At 39.3% G+C, this 19,330-nt stretch overlaps 1 protein-coding gene and 1 long non-coding RNA gene across 2 annotated transcripts in view; one reads left to right on the top strand and one right to left on the bottom strand.

Moving 5' to 3' along the window:
• DCLRE1C (DNA cross-link repair 1C) overlaps positions 1-17,654 on the top strand; it is a 30,448-nt gene extending 12,794 nt beyond the window's left edge. The window contains exons 7-11 of the mRNA XM_029953697.1: positions 1,466-1,602; positions 2,111-2,165; positions 5,988-6,076; positions 6,766-6,860; positions 15,206-17,654. Coding sequence (XP_029809557.1) covers positions 1,466-1,602; positions 2,111-2,165; positions 5,988-6,076; positions 6,766-6,860; positions 15,206-16,116 — 1,287 coding nt within the window. The 3' untranslated portion in view covers positions 16,117-17,654. The remainder of the gene's footprint in view (positions 1-1,465; positions 1,603-2,110; positions 2,166-5,987; positions 6,077-6,765; positions 6,861-15,205) is intronic.
• On the bottom strand, positions 11,722-18,330 carry LOC115303788. Its single transcript, XR_003914241.1, has 3 exons — positions 17,727-18,330; positions 14,432-14,555; positions 11,722-11,788 (listed from the first exon to the last, which is right to left on the bottom strand). It is a non-coding gene; the product is annotated as an uncharacterized LOC115303788 (long non-coding RNA).
• Between the last annotated feature and the right edge of the window lie 1,000 nt (positions 18,331-19,330).

Genomic DNA, 19,330 nt, shown 5'->3' with positions numbered 1-19,330 from the left:
AAATGTCAGGTATTAAATTTTGGATTTGCCCTTAACATTTTTTTTCATTTGACTATATATGGTCATTCATCGTGCATACTAAATCCTGATCTTCATAAATGGGGGTTTGCATCATCATAATTTTCCCCTAAAATTTAAAATGAGCATTCAAATATTGAGTAGTTTTTATTTTAGTAAACACTGCATTTATATATTTAGATACTCACTGTGGTAGTAATATTGGCTTCATCGCCCAAAAACCTAAAGTAAACTTGCTCAGCCCAAAAGTAAAGCATAATTTAAAAAAATAAAGAATTCTTTTCTACAGCATGGAATATTCTACTTCAGATCACTGTAGGATAGCTACCAGGGAAGAGATTATTTTGATGATTGGTAAGCTGCATATTATAACTCGAGTCATCAATTTATTTCATTCTTTTGTGTGTCTACACACACACATACTCATTCATGGATGGATCAAAATCTTGTATGTACAGAATAACAGCTACTTTGTCCCCCCCCATTTTTTAAAGTTTATTTATTTTTTTGAGAGAGTGCACAAGGGAGGGGCAGAGAGAGGAGAGGCTCCACATTGTAAGAGTGGAGCTGGATACGGGGCTCAAACTCAAGAACCATGAGATCATAACCTGAGCAGAAATCACAAGACGGACGCTTAACAACTAAGCCACCCTGATGCCCGTTTTGTCCTTTTTCTGTTGCACTTGTAACCTCTGGTCTTCACAAACCCCATATTGGCAGATTTTTCTTTGCTTTGAAGTTTCTTGTATCCCACAAAGTAGCTAAATTTGGCAACGGTCACTCCTGCCACTTCCTGCGTGGCTACCCTGCCTTGAAACACTCCTTCTAGCGGCTTAGTTCTTAGGTCACGTGGCCTCAGGAGCAATGCTCACAGCTCGCAGTGCCCCAGCGCACCCCTCCGCAGCCCCCCTCCTCATCAGGACCCGCACCAAAGGCCCATGATGACATTCGGTTTGCACCGAGTGCTAAAGTTTTGTAGGACCCCCCTGTCTTTAGAAAAATAGTCCCATTGTTTTTCAGCCTTTTTTTTGTTTGTTTTTTTGCTTTATTCTCAAACTGTATTTTGAAAAAAATGATGTTTGGTAGCCCGTATTCACACTTCCCCACTTGTATAGTAGTGTCTTGTTTTTAGCTGATGGAGGAGGAGCCAGGCATCCCTGGCGAAGGTCATGATGTGTGTTGCCGTTACTGTGGCCTCATTAGTCTCAGGTGTAGATCAAGTCTCCCACATTTTGCTTTTCTTTCAGGACAGTCATATTTTGGAAGAGTCCACACCAGGTGTTTTGCAGAATGTCGCTAAATTTGGAATTATCTGATTATCCCCTCAAGTCTGCTTTTTTATTTCATGTCTGTAAACTTTATCACAGCATTTGTTTTTGAGACCCTGCCTGCAAACAGATCTGTTGAAAACGTGGGGCTGCTTTTCAGTTTTTGAAATCTTTTGTAGGCAGAAGAATATTTTCACTGGAATAAATTACCCTGTGGAAATATTTCCAAAAATAGAATTCCGCTTCACACAATCAGCATTAAGCCATCCACTATGTGGTTTGGAGAAAGGACCAGAAAAACAAATGTAATTGTGAGGTAAGAAAATAATGTCTTAGGTCTTTTGAGAGAAACCTTGCTTTTGAGGCTAATTATGTGATTTGTTTTAGTTTAAAGGCAAATCTAGCCTAACCCAAAGAGGGGCATGTATTATATGTGGGAAATAACTTCTGAAATTCAAATGCTAAAGAGGTTCTGCTTCCAAACCTGTCTACTGGCTAACTTGGCTGAGGTCTGCTGCAGGCTCCGGAGTGAAGGCATCTTGCTTGGCAGGGAGGGAGCTGACATCTCGGGGAATTAGAAGCCCTTGGTGGAGTTGGGCACCATGATGATGGCTATATTGTAGCAACACTTCCATATAATTGGGTATTGAGAATGCCCACAGATCTTTGTTTTTCTGGAAAGAGGTCCTCTAGTCCCAGGGGGAAACTCTTGATTTTAGGGTGATTTCATTCCAGAAGAGCAAAAGACGGGAAGGCATGATATTCAGAACGCAGCTTAATTTTGATAAAAGACCTTTAAGTTTGGTGTTTTCCTTTCCTCTCAGGACTGGAGAGAGTTCATACAGAGCTTGTTTTTCTTTTCACTCGTCCTACAGTGAGGTAAGTGGGCCCCACGTGCTCAGAAGCCCGCTGCCAACTGCTTTGGCAGGATTCGCGGCGGATGGCGGCGGCCCCTGGGCTGCCAGAGGCATCTCTTCCTCTGTTGCTAAGGATTTGTTGTGGCTTTTCTGAAAGAAATTTAGGGAAGATACCTCAGCAGAGGAGCTGTGTTTACTGAGTAACAGGAAATTGCTATTAGCACCTGAATTCGTATGATTAAGGTTTTCTTCCTGTCTGGCTTCCTGCATGTATTTTAACGTCCCCACTTCAGTTGCTCTGTTCAGTCATCATAAGAGGATCATAAATCTTTTATTTTAATTTTTAAATTTTATTTGTTTATTTATTAAGAGGATCATAAATCCTATGCAAAGGAGCACTATAGCTAAAACCTCATTATGGGCAGCCTTAAGGTGCCGTCCAGTGTTTTGGTCTCTTCTAAAAGCTATTTAAAAAGTAACCCTGAATTTCAGCAATGGGGAAGAATAAAAGTGATTGAGATGAAAATCTTGTCCTTAAGAAGGATATCTCCTATGTTAGAATGACTCAGTTGAAGAAGGCCTATTAAAGGGTTAGGATCCTTTTCATATAAACTTGACCTACTGCAGTGGACGTTGGTATGTGTGATTTATTTGTAGACTCGTCACCCACCTTCCAAAGTAAATGCCAGCATCTTCTAAGTGCTGAGTTTTAGTAATTTCATGTATATATTGGGAGAAAAAGGTATAGAAAGACAGACTTTGAATGACACTTTCAGTCACATATAATCTTAGTTTGACGTTTAGCACTTGAAAATTAATTTCCCTGATAACTATTATTTTTATATTTGAGGTACGTGGATACAGCACTGCAGCAGTGAGCAGTGGACCTGTTAATGATTTGAACAGGTGGATTCTTCCAGAGCTCCAGGGAGTGGCATTCTTAGCAAGTCAGCCACAGTATTGTAAATGACTAGCTAGCATATTATCAAAACACCACAGGGATATTTTTATTAAATATCTAACCTTAACTTTCATGTGCAAATAGGTTATCCGAGAGCAGCTTGGAAGGAATTCACTGTGATGATGTATTTTAGTTAATGTGTTCTTCCTCATTTTATCCTCAAATCTCACATTGTTGTCAGAGCCCCCTCCTGGGGATTTGTCTGGTTTGGTGTCGGGCTCAGCATCAGGGTCCCTTCCTGTCCACCCCTCAGTGGCTGGTATCCTTGCTGTGTCAGCCACGGGGCAGGCGTCTCGTCGGGGAAGAGTGTAGGCCTTACTTCTCACTCAGGGCTACGTCTGGCCCACTTCCCTCCTTCAGGTAGTTGCAGCAGCCATGCTGGGAAGCATAAGCCTTCCTGGGATTCGATGCAATTACCTTCCAATAAGGAGATAGTTCCCTGGTGCAGAAGCAGAGGCATGAAGCAGCTGAGTGCCCGTGTCCCTCTCTGCTCCCCCTGGGTCAGCACCGGCCATCACGCACAGTGCAGGGTCGTTGTGAGCTCTGTGGTGGTGAAGAGACCCGCTTTCCCGAAAACGCTATCCATGGGCCTATATCCTAAGTATAGATCATGTTGAACTCGATTTATAAACATAAATCATAGATTAAGGATCATTTTCTGTCAGTTTTTTTTCTAAACACAGCTGATCCTCCTTATTTGTGGATTCTTTATTTCCAGGTTCGCCTGTTCGCTAAAATTTGTTTGTGACCCCGAATTAATAGTCCCACTGCTGTGTAGTCACGTTCAGCAGAGCAGTGGGAAATGGGGCTCAAAACATGCATACCCCCAGTTCTGGAATTGGGTTGTGCTCCCCCTTTCTTCTCAGCTCAGGGCAAACAGATGTCCTTTTGCAATCCATTTAGCACTGCAGTGCAGAGAAAGGAGCAAGAGAGAGGGAGGGGGAGGGGCAGAGAGAGGGGGAGAGAATCCCAAGCTCTGCACTGACAATACAGAGCCCGATGTGGGGCTGAAACCTATGAAACGTGAGATCATGACCTGAGCCACCGCTGGATGCTTAACCAATTGAGCCACCAGGCGCCCCTAGTGTTTGCTAATTCTAGACCTCTGGGACATAACCCCTGCAGGTAATGAAAACAGATTGTGTTCGTGAATGGTTTTACGGCAGGCATCTGATGTGAGGACATCAGCTTGTACAAGTGACAGAGGGAGACAGAGGGTGGCTCTTGTCTCCTGTGGCCACTTCATTTCTAAGTAGAAATGAATCCTTTCTGGTACAGGTTGACCTTACTTTCTTTATCCATGTTCCCTTCACAAGTGTCAGATTTCTGCCAGCCTCAGCTTTGAATTGATTATGCAAATCATAGAAGTTGTGGGCTGGTAAATAGTAGTTTCTGTTTGCATTTCTGCTCTGAAATTACAGAATTTATGAAAAGTATCTGAAGAAGGAATGGGTCTTGTTTTTCCTCTCCTGTTTTCAGTAAGGTAGACACTTTATTTTAATATGGAGTTATTGATAATTCCTAGGTGCCTAAGTCTTTTGACTTGGTCCTTTATTTGAAAAAGTTGGGCTCTGAGGCACTTGGGTGACTCAGTTAAGCGTTTGACTTCAGCTTACATCATGATCTCACAGTTCATTGGTTCAAGCCGTGTGTCAGGCTCTGTGCTGACAGCTGAGCCTGGAGCTTGGGATTTTGTGTTTCCCTCTTGATCTACCCCACCCCAGCTCTGTCTTTCTCAAAAATAAACAAACATTCAAACAATTTAAATTAAAAAAAAAAGTTGGGTTCTAATGAGTACTTAGAACTCAGCTTCCCTATTTGCAGAAGGGAATAAAACTTTTGTGTTGTGATTATAATTTTTGTAATGGATAATTTTATTGAATATTAAATATATGCCAGGTACCAGACCAAGCACTTTACATGCATTATCTCATTTATACTTAAAAAACTTTTTTAATGCTTTATTTTTTGAGAGAGAGAGAGAGAGAGAGAGAGAGAGAGCAAGCGCGGGCAAGCAGGGGAGGGACAGAGAGAGGGGGAGAGACAGAATCCCAAGACAGGCTCCAGGCTCTGAGCTAGCTACAGCTCGAACACGGGGCTCAAACCCACAAACCGTGAGATTATGGCCTGAGCTGAAGTCTGATGCTCAACCGACTGAGCCACCCAGGTGCCCCTTATTTATACTTTTAGATGAAGACCCTAATAGGTAGAGACTTTAGGCAATTTAACCAAGATCACAAGGTCACGAAGATCTAGTAAGTGACAAAGCTAGAACTGATCTGGGTTATAGAGATATTGATGAATAGTGGCAGAGTTCTCTGTTTAGCATTCTGAAAATCAAGGCATTCATGAAATTTCTGCATGCAATTGTCCTCCAAATTAGACAAAACTATCACAACAAATCAAGCGTCCTGAAAGATGCAATTTTCTTGTTTTCTTTGCTGGATAAAAGAAATACAATTCTAAGACCTTGCTTTTTTGTGCATATTAAATACTCTGCTTAATTCTAATTTATTTGAAAGGAATTTGTTAATTATGGGTGATTTTCTTAGACGAAGAAACTAATTTAAATACAGAACCTTTGAGTTCCATTAATCAGTGATTCTTAGTCTTTTCTGTGGAACAGAATCACCTGAAGAACATTTAAATATCCTGAATCCCAGGCCCCACTGTAGCTCAGTATTAAGAGGATTTTGGGGCATGGGGCCTGCGTGTTGGAGATTTCTTTCTCCTTAGAGGTCCCTGGGTGATCTCCATGTGCAGCTAGTAGTGAGAGCCACACCATGAGAAAGGCCGGCCGCTCTTTCTCCTGGCCTCCCTTTTGATTGCTTCCATAACGCCCCATTCACCAGAGATAATTGATCCATTTTATTTTCCTTCTAGGTTAAAGATTTCTTGAGCTACATCTGCCCTGTGAATGTGTATCCAAATGTCATCCCAGTAGGCACAACTATGGATAAGGTTGTAGAAATGTGAGTAGTTACTGCTTGTGGAACTTGTGTCACTGAACATGATGGATGCGGAGGATAGTTTCGGGTCTGAGAACAGGGGCAAGGATGGAAGATGGGCGTGGCTGTAAATTCGTGTCTGGTTGGGAGCATGATGGCTTTCTTCCAGGGGGCGTGTTAGATAATCCTAAAGGCTACTGGGAATCTGCCATAAGGGCGCAGCTGGCATTGAGGCCCTCAAGAAAAGGCAGGCAGTCCTCAAGTCTTATTTACACAGTGTTGTATTTTATCATCACTGTGCCTTAGCTTCCAACCTCTAGAATGAAGAGATCAAATTTATGAGATATTTTTAAGAGGTAAGTCAACCCCAATAAACAAGGAAGAGTAGTAAGCCGCTAGCTAGATCGTATTCCCTGAATGCCAGTAAGTGTCACTGTTGTTATTCAGCAGTCTTACAGAATTAGGAACCTGCTTTTCCACAAAGCAAGAGCAAATACATGAGTTTTACTTTCCCTCAATCCTACAATTAGATAACTATGTACCAGGTTGTATTTATAGTGAAGTGTTTTTTTAATTATTAAACATGGCTTTTTGGTTTTTAAAAGTAGTTATATGATTTTCCCTGTGGCCGAATTTTTATAATCTCTATAAATGATGCTTACATTCTAGCAGCTTTCCCAACAGGAAAAATACAATATTCATATTCATTTCAGCTTAAAGCCTTTATGCCGATCTTCCCAAAGTACTGAGCCAAAGTATAAACCACTTGGAAAGTTGAAAAGGACTAGAAAAACTCACCTGGAGTCAGGTAAGAAAATAACCCTGGGTTCAGAGGTGTGGGTTTCAAGGCTACTCTGGTCTGGTGAAAGCTGCATTGGGCAGGGGTGGGCCTGGGACCTGCTGTCACTCAGACTTGTCACCGTGGTCTTTTGTCTTTCTCCAGCCTGTGAAATGAGTCTGATCTCCTTCACAGGTTTAAAACAGGTGACAGCACTGTGCGTGTGCTTTCTGAAAGTAGGCCTTGTGGTTTGTATAGGCCATAAGGCGAGGCTGTGCTGTTAATCTTGGAGATGTCCTTCAAGATACTAGTAAATGCTGACATCGGAGACTTTTCTTGCCATTTTCAACCAGATTGACCAGTAGTGCTTATACAAATGAATTTTCTGTACTTTCATTGCTACTTTAGTTTTCAACTGAAGATCAGTGGTAACTTACCTCTGAGGAATTCAGAACTTGAGATTCTGAACAAAGATCTGCTGCTTTAAGCAGCCAGGTTTTGTGGTTAGGATTCTCAATTTGCATTGCATTGGTGGAGTCAGTTACTGTACCATGTAGCTAATCCCAGCCAAACAGAGTAGATAAAAGGATTGCGTTTATTAAACACCTCTGTATACAGCACATACTGTGTTAGGTAGGTCCTTTTCATATATTAGGGCTAAACTTCTGTCCTCCAAGAGGTATCATCCTAATTTTACTTACAAGGAAACTGAAGTTTAGAGGTAAAGGAAATCCCCTAAGGTCCAGCCAGAAATAAGTGATGGGGCTGGGAATCTAGTCCAGGCCTGTCTTTCCCATCTCCATTTCTGTATTTCCTCTTATTTAGAATCAAAGCAAACACATTTAGATCCAAATTCCAGGACTGATTCTAGAAAACTAATTGTATTTTCAGATATTTTATCTATCATGTACAGCATCTGCTAATCCTTCTCATATGTAAACTTAATTCTAGGTTGTTTTTTTAAAGCTTTACCGAGATATAATGGATATACTATAAATTGCATGTTTAAGGGGTCCAATTCGATACTTTTATATATGCATATATTTGAGAAGCCATCACCACAATTAAGATCAGGAAAATAGCCATTGCCCCCAAGTCTCTTTGTGCCACTTTGTAATTCCTCCCAGCTGTCCCCCACTCACCGCCGTCCCCTTCCATGCCAAGGCAACAACTAATCTGCTATCTATCACTGTACGTTAGTGAGCATCTTCTAGAATTTTATATCAATAGAATCATACAATATATCTGACTCATTTCACTCAGCATATTTTCAAATTTATTGATATTGTTGCATGTATGAGTAGTTTCTTTTTTATTGATGAGTAGTATTCCACTGTGTGGATATACCACAATTTGCTGATCCATTCACCTCTTATACATTTTGGTTATTCCCAGTTTTTAGAGATTACCCAAAAAACTATGAATATTCAAGTACAAATCTTTGTATGGGTATATGCTCTTATAGCTAGGAGTGGGTCATATGGTAGCTGTATCCTTAAGAAATTGCCAAATTGTTTTCTAGAGTAGTTGGACCATTTTCCATTCTTGCCAGTTCTCTTGTTCTACTTTGTTGCCAGTATTTGGTGTGGGTAGGCTTTCTAATTTTAGATATCCTAATGTGTGTGGAGTGGTATCACATGGTTTTAATTTGCATTTTTCTAATGTCTAGTGAGGTTGAACATCTCTCAGTGTTCTTATCTGCCATCCATGTATTTTAACTGGTGAAGTGTCTGTTTAAATCTTTATCTATCTTTACATTTATTATTGAATTTTGAGAGTTTCTGGATGCAGATGCTTTACCAGTTACATGCTTTGCAAAACCTTCCTCCCAGTTTGTGGCTCATCTTTTAGTCTCTTAGCAGAGTCTTTTGAAGAGCAGAAATTTTAAATAGTGATGTTCAATTTACTAATATTTACCCCCCTTTTTTTTTGTATTGTATCTAAAAACTCTTTGCCCGACTCAAGGTCACAAAGATGATTTTCTCCTCTGTTTTCTGGCAGAAGTTCTTGTAGTTTTAGGCTTTACATTTAGGTCTGTGGTCCATTTTTGAATGATTTTTTTTGTATATGGTGCACACTACATACCAAGGTTTTTTGGTGTTTTTTTTTCCTACATATGGCTATCTAAACACCCTATTTTTATTTATTTTACTTCTTGTAATTTTTTTTTAAATTATGTTTGAGAGACAGAGACAGTGCAAGCAGGGGAGGGTCAGAGAGAGAGACACACAGAATCCAAAGCAGGCTCTAGGCTCTGAGCTAGCTGTCAGCACAGAGCCTGACACGGGGCTCAAACCCTTGAACTGTGAGATAATGACCTGAACCGAAGCAGGCTGCTTCACTGACTGAGCCACCCAGGTGCCCCGGTAGACACTCTAGAACCACTTGTTGAAGACTTATCTTTACTGAACTCTTTGTACTTTTCTTGAAAATCAATTGACAATATATATGAGGGTCTACTTCCGGACTTTTTATTATGTTCCATAATCTCTATCTTGACATTAGTACTGCCCTGTCTTGATCATGGTACCTTTATAAATTGTGAAGTTAAGCGATATAAGTTCTTGAACTACTTTGTTAGTTTTCAACGTTGTTTTGGCTATTCCGTGTCCTTCAAATTTCCATATGAATTTTAGAATCAGCTTGCCATTTGTACAAAAATGTCCACTGGAGGGAGTTAGATTGGGATTTTATTAAATTTGGGAAGAATTGACATGTTAACAATATTGAGTCTTCAGATTTATGAACATGGTATCTCTTCATTTATGTAAGTCTTTAATTTTGCTCAGCAGTGCTTGATAATTTTCATTGCATAGGTCTTATACATCTTTTATTAGATTAATCCCTAGATATTTCACTTTTTGGATACTGTTATACATTGTATTCCTTTTCAAATTTCAGTTTGTGACCTACAGAAATACAATTGATATTTGTATTTTGATCTTGTATCTTCCAACCTTGTTAACCTCACTTATTAGTTCCAGCGATTTTTTGGGTAGATTCTACTCCACTTTTACATAGATTATCATAGTGTCTGTGAATATAGATAATTTTACAGTCTGGATGCTTTTATTTCTTATTCTTATTGACCTAGCTAGATTTCAACTACAGTATTTAATAGAAGTGGGAAAGGTTGATGTCATTGCCTAGTTCCCAATCTTGTGGAGGGTTGGGAAAACATTCATTTTTTTTCTGCCCTTAAGTATGATGTTAGCTGTGGGTTTTTCATTGATGTTTCTCATCACATGGAGTAAGTCCATTCTATCCGTATATTCTGGGAGTTTTTTTCCATTGGGAATGGATATTGGATTCTGTCAAAAACTCTTCCTGCATTTATTGAGATGTTCATATAGTTTTCCTATTTTAGTCTGTTAATACAGTGAATTACAATGATTGATTTTCAAGTATTAAACCAACCTAGCATTTCTGGAACAAACCCCATTTGGTTGTGGTGTATTATCCTTTTTAGCTCTGTTGTGAAGTGTTCCTTTATGCTCTAATTTCTGAAACAGTTTATGAAGAATTAGCAGTGTATCTTTCTTAAATGACAGGTAGAATTCACCAATGAAGCCATCTGGGCCAGGAATTTTCTCTGCAGGAAGGTTTTTAACTACAAATTCAATGTTTAGTAAGTAGAGGGCTATTCAGGTTAATTTTTCGAGTAAGTTTTAGTAATTTTTATCTTTCAAGGAATCTATCCATGTCACCTAAGTTGAATTTTTGGCACAAACTTCATAATATCCCTTTGTTATCCTTGTAATATCTGCAGAATCTAATGTGATCAACTATCTCACTCCTGACATGATTTGTGTCTTATTTTTTCTTGATCAGTTAGAGGTTTGCCAGTTTTACTGATCCCAAAAACCGGCTTTTTGTTTCATTGCTTTTCTCTTTGTTGTGTTATTTTCAATTTCAGTGATTTCCATTCTGATCTTTATTTCTTTCACCTGCTTACTTTTGGTTTCGTTTACTCTTCATTTTTAAATTTCTTAATGTGGGAGCTGAGGTTATTGCTTTGAGACCTTTTCCCTTTAAAACAGGCATTTAGTGCTTTAAGTTTCTCTCTGTAATTGTTACCTCACAAATTTGACTTATATTTTCAATTTCATTCAACTCAAAATATTATCTAATTTTTCTTTTGATTTCTTCTTTGCATGGATTATTTAGAATAGATGTGTTACTGAGTTTCTGAATTTTGGAGGATTTTCCAGAGATAATTTTGTGATCAGAGAAAATGCTGTTATGATTTTTACTGAGATTTGAGGTCCAGAATAATGGTCTGTCTTGATAAATGTTTCACTGTACTTGAAAGAAATATATATACTGCTGTTGGGTAGAGTGGTGTACAAATATCAGGTAAAGTTAGTTGATAAGGTTCAAGTCTTCTATATCCTTGATTTACCTGTTCGACTTTGCCCTGTGAATTACTAAAAGTTGTTGAAATCTCCAGTTACAGTTGTGGGTTTGTTATCCCTTGTAATTCTCTTTTTGCTTCATCAGTTTGAAGCACCGCTATCAGGTCACACATGTTTAAGATTAATTCCTCTTATATTTAGGAAATGATTATCTCTGGTAATATTCTTACCTTTGAAATCTGCATTAGATATTAATATAACCATTAGACTTTCTTCTGATTAGTGTTAGTATATTTTTTTCCATGTCTGTATTTTTAATTTGTCTTTACAGTTAAGGTGGGTTTCTTACAGGCAGCATGTTGTTAGGTCTTGTTTATAGGCAATCTGGTAATTTCTGTCTTTTCATTGGAGTGCTCTAGGACCATTTATGCTTTATGTAATTACTAATATGGTTAGGTTTAAATATACCCTCTTGCCGTTTGTTCCCTCTGTGTATTTCTTCCGTCTTCTTTTGGATGGAGTAATTATGGATTACATTTAATTTCTTGTTGGTTTATTGGCAGTAACTCTTTATTTTAGTGGTGTGTAGTATAGATCTTTAACCTGCCAGAGTGAAAAGTTAAGACAGATATTATTCTAGTATCATACAGTATAAGAAACTTAAGACAGTATGGTTCCACTTCCTCCTTGGTCTATGCAATTATTGTCATATATTTTATTGTTAAAAACCTCAAAATACTTTTTTTGCTTTAACCTGTCATTTTAAAGCTTTATTGCAGTATAATTTATATACCATAAATTTTACCCTTTTTAGATGAATATTTCCATGATCGTTACTATCAGAATTATGCAGCCATTTGCCACTAATTTCAGAGCATTTCCATTACTCTTAAAAAGAAACTGCCCATTTCAAGTTACTCCTCATTACTACTTCCAACCTTAGGCAACCACAAAATATTTGGTCTGGCTCCTTAGCATGTTTTCAGAGTCCATCTATCTTGTAGTATGTATCTTTACTTTTTTGGGGCAGGGGGTGTCACATTTTATTTATCATAAATAATCATTTGGGTTGTTGTTGCTTTTTAAGTTATAAAATTATGGCGCTTTGAATATTTGCAGATACGTCTGTAGGGGGAGTGGGCTCTCTGTCGCTTATAAGGATACCAATCCTATTAGATCAGAGTCCCATCCTTATGAACTTTAATTACTTCCTTAAAGGCGCTGTTTGTTTCCAAATACAGCCACACTGGGAGTTAGGTTTCACCATAGGAATTTGGGGGCAGGCACATTTATTCCGTAACATACAGTAATGTTGTAGCATTTTAACAAAGAGAAACTGTTTTCCAAACTGAACACATTTTTTATTCCCACCAGCTATAAGGGTCCTTAAGTTCTTCGGCTGTGCAAGATTTGTGGTTGGAGTCTTGGACCATGGAGTGGTGGACAGCAATCCTTAGGATCAGGGCAGTGAGAGGGAAGGAAGGACGTGGGGAGCTTACCCAAGGGCTGTTTACCACCTGCGGTACGAGTGGGTAGATGCACACAGGCTGAAATAAACGTTTTATTGGGAAATTTTTGTGATCAAAAACAACAGCTGCATAGTTTGCATTATGGCTTTGTAGTGGTGTATCAGATCTTTGTACATTTAGGTTAACCTATTTTTAACTTTTACTAATACTGCAGTGAGCAACATTGTTCATAAATCTGTTTCACACCTCTCATTATTGGGTTAAATTGTAGAAATTAAGGTGCTTGAGAGATGTTGTCCAACTGTTCTCCAATATGGTTAGACCAAGTTATACAGACACTGATAGAAAGTATCTGTGAATTACAGCATTTGTCCTTTTAGAAATTGGGCTGAAGGGTGTTTATCAGCTTGTATAAATACTATTAAGGAGTTTAACACTTCTATGCCTTTCCTATTTCATATAGAGAAATCATATCAGAATAAACTTGACGGTATAGTATAGACTTGTTTTTCAAATACATACAGATGGATTAATGGGAAAAAATGGACAGATTATCTTACAGTTGAAACACACGATACTGGTATAAACTTAAGATACAAAAATATTTCGTAAAAAGATAACTTTTGGCTAAAACATCTATAATCCATATGTTCTCTATCTTACAGACCAGGATGATTCCAAATACAGTAGCTAGACACCTTAGTCACTTTAAATCCTTCAGAAAAGGAGATAAATAGTTGCTTAAGAATTAGAGCTGGGAATTCAACTGATCTGGTTTTGACCTAGTGTATTGTCAACCTGTTTTCTCCAGACTGGTCTCCTTGGGAGCATAAGAGCAAGAGGATGATCCCTGCTGTCCATTTTTAAAAAGCAGCTCTTAAATAGTAGTCTTTAGCTACATCCTTTTATCACTGGGAAAACTTCTCTTTTTAGGTGGGTAGTTATAAGGTAACACTAGAAAAATTAAGTTGCCCTAGACTGTCTCATTAGCATTTAATCTTCTTAGGTTAGGTGCCATTAGAGGGCAGGAAAATACTTGTTTTCCCCCCAGTTACAAGCCTTCTTACTTTATGGGAATTTCTTTCTTAAGTAAGGTATCCTTATTTTAAGAATTCAAGTGGAGGGACACCTGCGTGGCTCAGTTGGTTGGGCATCCGACTCCTGATTTTGGCTCAGGATGTGATCTCACGGTTGGTGGGACTGAGTTCCATGTTGGGCTCTGGCTGAGTGTGGAGCCTGCTTGGGATTCTTTCTTTTTCTTGGCCCTTCTCCCTGCCTGCTCACTAAAAAGTAAAGAAAAGTAAGTGGACTGGACTCATTATACTGCTAATGCAACATGCTTTAAAAAAAAAAAAAATCAGTAAATCTGTTGACTTTGTTCATGACACTAAATGTGGCTTACTCAAAGTAAGCCCCATTTGGCACATTTGGTTGAAACTGGTCTAATATAATTTTTTTTTAATGTTTTATTTTTTTGATACTGAGAGAGAGCATGAGAAGGGGAGGGGCAGAGAGAGGAGGAGACACAGAACCGGAAGCAGGCTCCAGGCTCTGAGCTGGCTGTCAGCACAGAGCCCGACGCGGGGCTCGAACCCACGAACGTGAGATCTGACCTGAGCTGAAGTCGGAGGCTTAACCAACTGAGCCACCCAGGTGCCCCGAAACTGGTCTAATCTGCATTCCCCTCAGCATCTGTCACACAGCAGTGTATACTTAGGTAATTCAGGCTGCTATGACAAATAATAGAGGCTAGGTGACTTAACAAGACATTTCTCACAGTTCTGGAGGCTGAGATGTCCAAGGTCAATGTGCCAGCAGGTTTGGTTCTTGGAAAGGGCCCACTTCCTGGCTTGTAGATAACCTCTCCTCCTCAGCGTGTGCTCACCTGGCCTCTCCACAGGCTGTCCATGCATAAAGAAGGAAAGCGAGAAGTTGGTCTTCCTCCTCTTCTTATAAGGGTACTTATCCTGTTTTCTGGGTTCCACCTCCAAATACCATGGCATTGGGGCTAGGGCTTCAAATTAGAAAGTCTGGAGGACACAGCCCCTGACAATGCACCAAGTAGGTATCAATAATAACTGCAGAAAATGCCTTTTTATTAAATCAGCTAACTCACTACTATTTGCAGAGCATACAGTCTGCAAACCTGGCTAATGAACTGAATCACCTACAGAACTTAAAAGTGAAAATCAAATTACTGGGATTCAGTAGATCTGGAATGGGATAGAAAGCTGTATTTTTTGAAAACATTCCAGATGACGCTAATGATCAGCCAAGTGTGAGAACAAGTGATATAGGAAGTACGGCCTTATTCAGGGAACACAGATCAATATTCTCGATGTTAAAGTCTGGCATTCGTTGAAGGGTGGTAGTTAAATTGTTCAGAATATGCTAAGTAAAAGGGACCTTTTTCTTAGAAGAGTGACCTATTATTTGCAGCTCTGCCAACGGAATACACAGCTACATGCTAGAAATTGGATTTTAAGTTAAAAGCACAGATGGCTCCCTTTGCTTCTGTGTTTCCCATGCATCTGTTGTGTTTTTCCCACAGAGGAAGAAGATGACCTCTTTGATGACCCTGTGCCGGTACCTTTAAGGCACAAGGTTCCATACCAGCTAGCTCTTCACCCTGAGGTCTATCTACTGACTGCAGCCTCCCCAAACCAGCCTGAACGACGGAGACAAAGCACGGGCTACAAAGAGAGTATGCAGACCTTTCCTTTGGCAAATTGTATAGACTGTGAAGAGTCCAACAGTGAAGGCGAAGAGGAATTACAAACGCCAGCTTCCTCTCAGGAAGAGCCGGGTGCTCTCACATATCACCAACAAAGGGCTGATGTAGAAGTACCACAGTGGGACGTTTTCTTTAAAAGAAATGATGAAGTCACAGAGGACAGTTTAGAAAACGTCCCTTCTTCCACAGAGGCAGGGGGCTCTCAGTCACCAAAGATTTTTAGTGACTCTGATGGCGAGTCAACTCACATTTCTTCCCAGAATTCTTCTCAGTCAACACACATATCCGAACAAGGGAGTCAAGGCTGGGACAGCCAATCAGACACTGTTTTGTTATCATCCCAAGAGAGAAACAGTGGGGATGTTACCTTCTTGAACAAAGGTAGACCAAGAATCAAAGAGAATATTCCTGCCTCTCAGACGGAACAAAATGGACTTTGCCCAAAGGATACTTATTCTGACTTAAAAAGCAGAGATCAAGATGCCAATACAGCTGCTAGTGTTGGAGAACCAACCACTATAAGTGGTGGGAAACACATACCTCAGGAAAAAAGGCTGCTAAATTTTAGCACCAATACAGATTCTCAGAGCTCCTCCGATTTTGAGATTCCCTCCACACCAGAAGCTGAGCTACCTAAAGGAGAGCATTTACAATATTTATATGAGAAGCTGGCGACAGGGGAGAGTATAGTCACTGAAAAAAGAAAAAGCTCTTTCTTAGATACTTAAAAATGAAACACCTTGCATTCTAGAGCCACCACCAAAAAACCTACACAAAGAGGTAATGTTCAGAATCATAATGGACACATCAGAATGGAATATTTTAAAATGCTCACGTAACCTAAAACAAGGCAGGAAGGGGGAAACACACGAACAAAAAAATAGAGGCAAAAAGCAGAAAACAAGGCAGAACTAAATCCAAACATCAATAATTACATTAAGCGAAAATGGTCAAAACATACCAGAGAAAACCTAGGGAAAGAACCATAATGTTCTTAGATGTGGTCTCTAAGAAACTCATTTCAAATGATGCAGGCAGGTTAAAAGTAAAGGATGCAAAAATAGATCTAAATACTTCCACTCCTTAAAGCTGGAATGACTATATTACAATCACATTTCTCATGATAAAAGGTCCAATTCACTAAGACACAATCCTACATGTGCATGTTCCTGAAAACAGCTTCAAAATATACAAAGCAAACCAAAGGAGAAACGCACACAGGAAGTGAGCAAGGCCACCGAAGAACTCTAGGGCACCATGAACTACCCACATCGACACACAACACTCCTACTACAGAATGTGTCTCAAGCGCTCACGGTACATTCACCCTGATAGACGGCCAAATCCTGGGTCATAAAAACACTTAAAAAAAATCAGCCCCTTATGTATCTCAAAAGATAAATCATGAATAAAATAGTTTATGAAGGATAAACTTATGAATGCTGAACACAAAGGTAAAATTAAAAGGAGAGAAATTAGGACCTAAAAGAAGAAAATGAAATGGCAAAAGTTTGTGTGTTCTATGAATTGTTGGACTTCAAGTCTGTCAATGGGTTATGTTTTTGCACAGCTATATATGTGGGTTTAATAAAGTTCTATCAATATTCATCAACACTTTGGGATATGCTGACATAGATTAAGGAAGCAAAGGCCGAGATTTCCCTTAAGTGGAGCTGCTAAATCAATTTGTAGATCAACTAAACGAATAATGATACGCATTATCACCCTGTTGTACTGACCTCTTCTTTCTAGCTCCACAGATACTCCCTGCTGAAGTCTGCTCCAGACTCCATGTGACTGGGGTAGAAATACATTTATCCTATTTTACCCATTTCTCCTAGGAGTTCTACTGCCCGAATGCTAAGTTGAATATAAAATCCCCACAGACCAGTGGAGATTACAGACCACTGAGTGTCCGGTCATAACTACAACAGGCCTAATACACAAACCCAGAGACTTCATTTTTAATCTGTAATTCTAAAAATTAGTTATACTATGTCATGTAATCAAGTGTAACTATAAATTCACTGACACTTAAGACCTCATTTTAATAGCTTATAATCCAAGGTGGGGACTCAACACATGCCTGTAAACATTCTTCTGAATATAGTAGCCCTGTGTAAATACACCATCCATTTAATTTTACATACTGCCATATTTTCATTGTTTTATGAGAACCTGGCATAATAAATGCCAGATGAGTGAACTTAAGGGCTAAGAGCACTAGAACAGACTTTTGATTTAAAAAAATGAAAAAAAAAAAAAACCCAAACTTCGGAGTGCTTGCCAAAGACTACACGGGTACAGGTTTACAGCACAGAAGAGAGTGGGTACTTACATGTGGGGTTACTCTGTGATGACACACTGGATATTAACTCCTTCGATCCTCACCATCACCTTTGGAGGCACAGAAGTCTGTTCTCCCCACTCACAAATTAGGCTGAGGCACAGAGAGGTTAGCTCACATAGCTGGGAAGGAGTGAAGCCAGGACTGAAAATACAGGCAATTCAAGCTCCAGAGTCCATGCTCTCAGCCATGATGCAATAATGCCTCTCAAAAAGAGCACGGGCTGGGGTAGGACTGATTTTAGTGGCTACTTGATTTTTACTCTAAGAACTGTAGAGTATAAAGTGAAAAGTTTTCAAAATGCCAAGGTACATCCTAGAAGAAATGCAGTAGCTAGCCACATTTGCCTGAGAGAAGAATCCAAGATTTACAATTTAACAGTACAGAATGGAGTCTGGTATAAACACGTACTTTCCTGCCCAAGCTGGGTGATGGTGAGTATATTCATGTCACCTAACCAGTCCAGACCCCCTCCTTTGCTGTAGGGCTGACAGGCACCGGCCTCACAGGTTTAGGAGACACACAGGAGCCAGATAGAGGGCCTAAGACTTTAAGAATAGGAGCTTTGGGGGGACGCCTGGGTGGCTCAGTTGGTTAAGTGTCCAACTTTGGCTCAGGTCATGATCTCAAGGCTCATGGGTTCGAGCCCCGTGTCGGGCTCTGTGCTGACAGCTAGCTCAGAGCCTGGAGCTGGTCTTCGGATTCTACGTCTCCCTCTCTCTCTCTGACCCTCCCCTACTCATGCTGTCTTTCTCAAAAATAAATAAAACAAATAAGAAAAAAAATAGGAGCTCTGGTCAGAAATTCCTCTGCAGTTCCACACAGTATTCACCTATTCAGCACAATGTGTTTAAGTAACTTGGTGACTCATAATGCTCAAAATATTTCACAAGTATCCATCCACATCATGCTACAGAAATTTCTATTTTAATATTCAAATGAACCGAACATGACAATGATAAACTTTCTTAAAAGGCAAATAACATTTAAAGGAATGGTATAAAAACCTTTGGTTAATCTCAAAAGTACAGGAATACATTTTTCTTTTGTTCCTTTTGTAGCCTTACTGGTAAGGTAAATAAAATATTCAAAAACAAAGCTAAACCACCATAAATAGAAAATCAAATGCCACACTAAATTTATTTTGCTAAAGAAAAATGAACTGTTAGAAAAAAGTGCGGTCTAGATTTTTGCACATATGGGGAAAAAACCCTGAGATTACCAATTGGGTATCATAATCCTTATGTAGACCTTGAAAACAATGGTATTAATACAACTTGCAGAGTGGATTAATTACAGTTTAAACTTCATCTAAACACTGCCCTTGAATATTGGCTTCATATTGAGAACAAATTCTGACAGCTTGAGAAGCTAAATGATTAGTGGCTTAAAATGGTTAAAAGCTCCTAACAGCCTCATGTAGACAGTTTCTATTTTACTGATTAAGTTCAGCTTTGTATTCAAACGGGTAACACAGGTACCTAAAATCTCAAAGACCCATTAAATTTCTGTTAAGAGGGACAGTACAAGTTTTCAGAAAACAGCCATTTTTCCCTTTGCCATCCTGTTTTACATTTTTTACCACAAAAAGATGA

This window comes from Suricata suricatta, chromosome 10 (assembly GCF_006229205.1).
Source record: "Suricata suricatta isolate VVHF042 chromosome 10, meerkat_22Aug2017_6uvM2_HiC, whole genome shotgun sequence".
NCBI lineage: Eukaryota > Metazoa > Chordata > Mammalia > Carnivora > Herpestidae > Suricata > Suricata suricatta.
The sequence above is the reverse complement of the archived record's forward strand: the minus strand, read 5'-3'. Positions and strand labels throughout refer to the sequence as shown.